Genomic DNA, 4,275 nt, shown 5'->3' on the forward strand with positions numbered 1-4,275 from the left:
ACACACGCGAGACAGATAGAACCCAAAACAACAAAGCCGGACCCCTAGCTTTCTCTCCGCACGCCCCCGCGCACAACTCGGACGGGGGCGCCTCGGCCAGCGCCGCCGCGCGCGCCAGAGAGCCGAGCTGCGCCCACCCGAGGCCGAGAGCCGCTCGCAACCTGTCTATCCGCAGGCAAGAATCAGAGCCGCCTGTGCCCTCTCGCTCCCTCGATCTGTCAAAAAAAAATAAAATGCAAAATAAACCGCTCGCGCCGTTAGTCTTTCGTTCGGGCGCGCATCGGACCAGCAGCGTGCCCTTCATGTCGCCAGAGAACGCGCTCTGACAGCAAGACCCAGACCAAAGATGTCTGACGTCGTAGCGCGAGGCAAAGGGGCCAGCGAGCGAGTCCGTCGTCGCGGCGCGCGCGGGAGAACGGTAGTTAGATGCGGCACAACAGGTGCTCTGTTGGCGTTCTGCGCCGCAACGCAGCGAGGACGGAAGGGACTGCTCGTCCGACGGTACCAGTTCGACCTCGCGGGAAAGACGTTCCGTCGGCTCGCAGAAGCGGAGCAGTCCGACGAATTTGTTGAGTGTACGCAATTCAAACCGGCAAGGGAACGAACGATCGCGAAAACCGCGCGCACCGTTGGCGTCTGAGACCTTTTTTTTTTTTTCCACCAAATTCATAGGCCACGAAAGAAGTTGCATCTGGGCGGCAGACCGAGTTCTCAATAGCCGAACCGGCCGGTATGTGTGTATGCGCGCGATGCGTGGCACCTGGTGTGACGGAGCGCCTAGGCTGACGTCGCGCGGATTTGCTTAAGGTTTGAATACGTGGTGGTGTGCGGCGAGGCGGGAGATGAGGACCGCCTGAAAGTGGCGTGCCTGTCCGGCCAGAAGTTCCAGGAGACGTATCGCTGTCGGTGGACCTTCGAGCGCGCTCGCGCGGCGCCCACGAGCGCTTCGAACGAGAGCGTCGAGGTGGCGATCGGCGACGGACCGACGGTCGCGCTCTACAGCCGGCTGGACCAAGCGGTCCACCTGGTGTCGAGGTGCGCGAACGGCGAATTCAGGGACAGGAAAATTCGAGTGCAGGGCGACGACGAAGCGCAAATAGAAGCGAGCATCATCAAGACCGAAGGGCCAACGGATTGGCTCAACGTTCACGGCATCGATGGCGGCGCCTGGATCTGCGTTCGGCAGAGCCGACGAAGAACGCAGAAGACGGAACCCGCCCTGTCGGTAGAGCGCCTCTACCAGGCACTCTCGAAAGCGTCAACCACCCGATACACAATGCGCAGAATCGAAGAAGAATGGGCGAACTACTGTCGACGAGCAGAGGAAACCGAAGACAAACTTTCGCCCTCAGACGAAATCAAAATCTATAACCTCCACGTAGAAGACCCTATATGGAGAGAAGTGGAGCTGGCGATGACCACCGACGACGTCATCACCGGAATCCAGGCAACTCCTTACCTCCTCTCGGGCCAATGGACCTGTCTGTTTCACCTCTTCACCAAGAAACAAATGCTCCAGTTCGATCAGCGCTCACCACGCTCGGAAACCTACCCCCTTCGCTGTCCTGTTCTTTCGGCCAAGTTCGTCCACCTCGGACCCGCCGAAGGCACGTGCCAGAGAAAGCTGATCATGGTCCTCCACTACGAATCAGGAGAAGTCGAGCTTGTCGACGTGACGGCTCCCGGACCCAGGGACCCTCCAGTTATAATAGAACTCGACAGCAAATGCACCGGCATCCTAGTCCAGGACTTCTACAAGGCCGGGTACGACCAAGTACTGTTGCTGATGGAAGAGGAACCCCACAAACCTAGAAGAAGCTGCCGATCAAGCTCGGACCTCCTCCGCCGGCGAAGCGACGACGAACCCGTCGATCACCTCAGTCGCACATATCGCAGCCAACAACCAATGTCTCATGATGAAATCGGCACCTGGACAATCTTGGATTTGGCGAAATGTCTAGACTCGTCTCGACACCCAACGCCGAATCTCAAAAACGGCGAACCTCCTCCCATTCAACCCGGCTCCATAAACTCGCACTACAAAAACTTGGTCCCCATCGCGCACGCGCTGCGCGGCAGAATTCGCGCCGCCGAACAAAACCTAAAACAAACCCAACTTCGACTCTCTCAAAAACAAACCTTCTTCCAAAATTCCGGCCGCCTTCTGTGCCGCCTTGCCGAGTCGCGAACCACCCCAGGGCTGCCTTCGTCCCTTCAACTGCTCGACCCATCCCTGTTGACGCGCCTCCCGCTCCCAGGCACCCCAGCGACGTGCGCACCGGCTCAAGCCACCGCCCCCGACGCGTCTCGCCCGCTCCTCATCCTTCGCGCCACAGACTACCTGGCCCAGTACGGAGAATACCACCTGCAACTACACGTCAAAAACCTTCACCCAGCCAAAAAGACCCTGCTCGTCTGCGGGCTGCTGCCCACCATCCGAAGCAGACAACTCACCTGCCACAACATCGAACCGATCCAGCTCAATCCAGGCGACTCCGGCATCCTCGACGCGCGCTTCGACGCCAACGCCTTCTCCCTAGACTTCGACCATTCTCCACTGCAACTAGCCATCGAATACAAAGAACCAACACCCACCCAAAACTCGGAAGACTCAAACGGGCCAAAAACTCTCTACGCCGGATACGTCATTCCAGCTCAAAGAATCCGAACCCTGTGGCCCTCCCTTCGCCCCTCGACCCTCCCAAACCCCGCTTCTTCAAACATCTTCGTGCCCTCTTCCGTCCACGCGTTGCCCATTCGGCTCTCTCTCGTCGTCACCTCTCGGTCTCACCGCGTCCTGAAACAACTCGCGACCACGCTCCTCCCCCAACTGGGCTTCTCCAACGGCCCCACCGGCCGCCTCCGCTGCGCCCGTCTCGCGCGTCCAGACGACTCCGGCCAACACGTGTGGGACTCTGCCGACAGGAGCTGCCGCATCAAAATGCACCCCTTTTTGGACCATCTGGCACTCGACGTCGCCGCAGAGACGGAACGCGTCGCCCTCTGCGCCGCCGCTCGGCTCAAAGACGCTCTACACAACGACGCAGTCCTTGCCGAAAACCCTCTGTCTCGAGAAAACCTGGCCAGATACCGAAAAATAATCGATTCCTTGCGGCGGGAACTCCAAGTTCTGGAATTCTGGAGAGAAGACGTGCAAAAATCACCCACGGAACTCGTTCAGCGAGCCTCCAACGGCTCCTTGGACCCCATCCGCTGGCTGCTAAATTGGAAGCAAAAATACACCAAGTCTCAAATCGAAACCGACAAGGCTTATTTCGAATTCGAATGTCTGTCTGTCTCTTCCAAAGACCAAACTCGTGGTCCCAGCACTCCAATCGCGTCGTTCGATGGGACGGCCGCGACCTAAAACGTCAAAAAATTTCCCAACGGACAACTCTTTTCGCGAACCCGCTCGCCCCCAAAACGCTCTAAAACCCCTCTCTCTCTCGACGCAGGCCAATCAGACGCTTCGAACGCTTGTGAGACCGAGCTCTGAGCTTCTTCACTAACGACATGTACGCCCATCGCTTGTATCCCCCGGCCGCCCGCTCCTCCAGCTCGTCGCACATCGTCTGAATGGCGCCCTCTAGACGGTGCAAATACGGCGCCTCCCTCTCGTAGGAAACCATCTTGGCTTTCAGAAGCTCCAAATCACCCGTCTGCGGAGGCCCTCCCATCTGCTGGTGTTCGGGGATTCCAATGGCAAGACACCGATCGTGGACCGGCGTCTCCAAGGTCACGAGCGACTTGCCCAACAACACGCCCAACTCGTAATATTGAGCGATCAGGGCGCGACTCCAATCCGTCGGGGACTGAGACCCGCAGACGAGGCGGTCAATCTTTGACAACACGAACAGCGTCCTGCGCCAGATCGAACCGCCTCGGTAGAACTTCTGTTGCTGGAACAGAGACGGCTTCGACACGCATGCGAGCCTCCTGGCCTCCTTCACCAGCGCAGACGCGATGGCCGAGACGCCCAGGGAAAAGAAGTGAAGGTTGGATGTGGTGCGCTCCTTCTGGTGCAGAAACAGGTCCTTGACAACCTCGTCGCCTACTCTTTCTCCATAGTTAGCGTAGATCAGCGACAGCTCGAGCATAGGGAGCTGATTGGCCAATGTGGGGATCTGTCCAGAAGGCAAGAAGTAGAGCAAGAGATCACTTGTGTTGTAAAGACACTGGAGAAGCTTGAGATTGTTCATGCACTTGTTAACGATGTCTGCCGTCCTGAACGCTCAAAAATCCCGGAGAATCAATAAATATAACTTTTTTGACGAA

General features: G+C 57.9%; 1 protein-coding gene across 1 annotated transcript; it reads left to right on the forward strand.

Moving 5' to 3' along the window:
- Nucleotides 1–23: 23 nt before the first annotated feature.
- Nucleotides 24–4,275, forward strand: LOC126316431 (uncharacterized). Its single transcript, XM_049992718.1, has 3 exons — nucleotides 24–575; nucleotides 673–730; nucleotides 808–4,275. Exons 1-3 carry the CDS (start codon nucleotides 347–349, stop codon nucleotides 3,365–3,367), a joined length of 2,847 nt encoding a protein of 948 aa, XP_049848675.1. The 5' UTR covers nucleotides 24–346; the 3' UTR covers nucleotides 3,368–4,275.

This window comes from Schistocerca gregaria, unplaced genomic scaffold (assembly GCF_023897955.1).
Source record: "Schistocerca gregaria isolate iqSchGreg1 unplaced genomic scaffold, iqSchGreg1.2 ptg000584l, whole genome shotgun sequence".
NCBI classification, from domain to species: domain Eukaryota; kingdom Metazoa; phylum Arthropoda; class Insecta; order Orthoptera; family Acrididae; genus Schistocerca; species Schistocerca gregaria.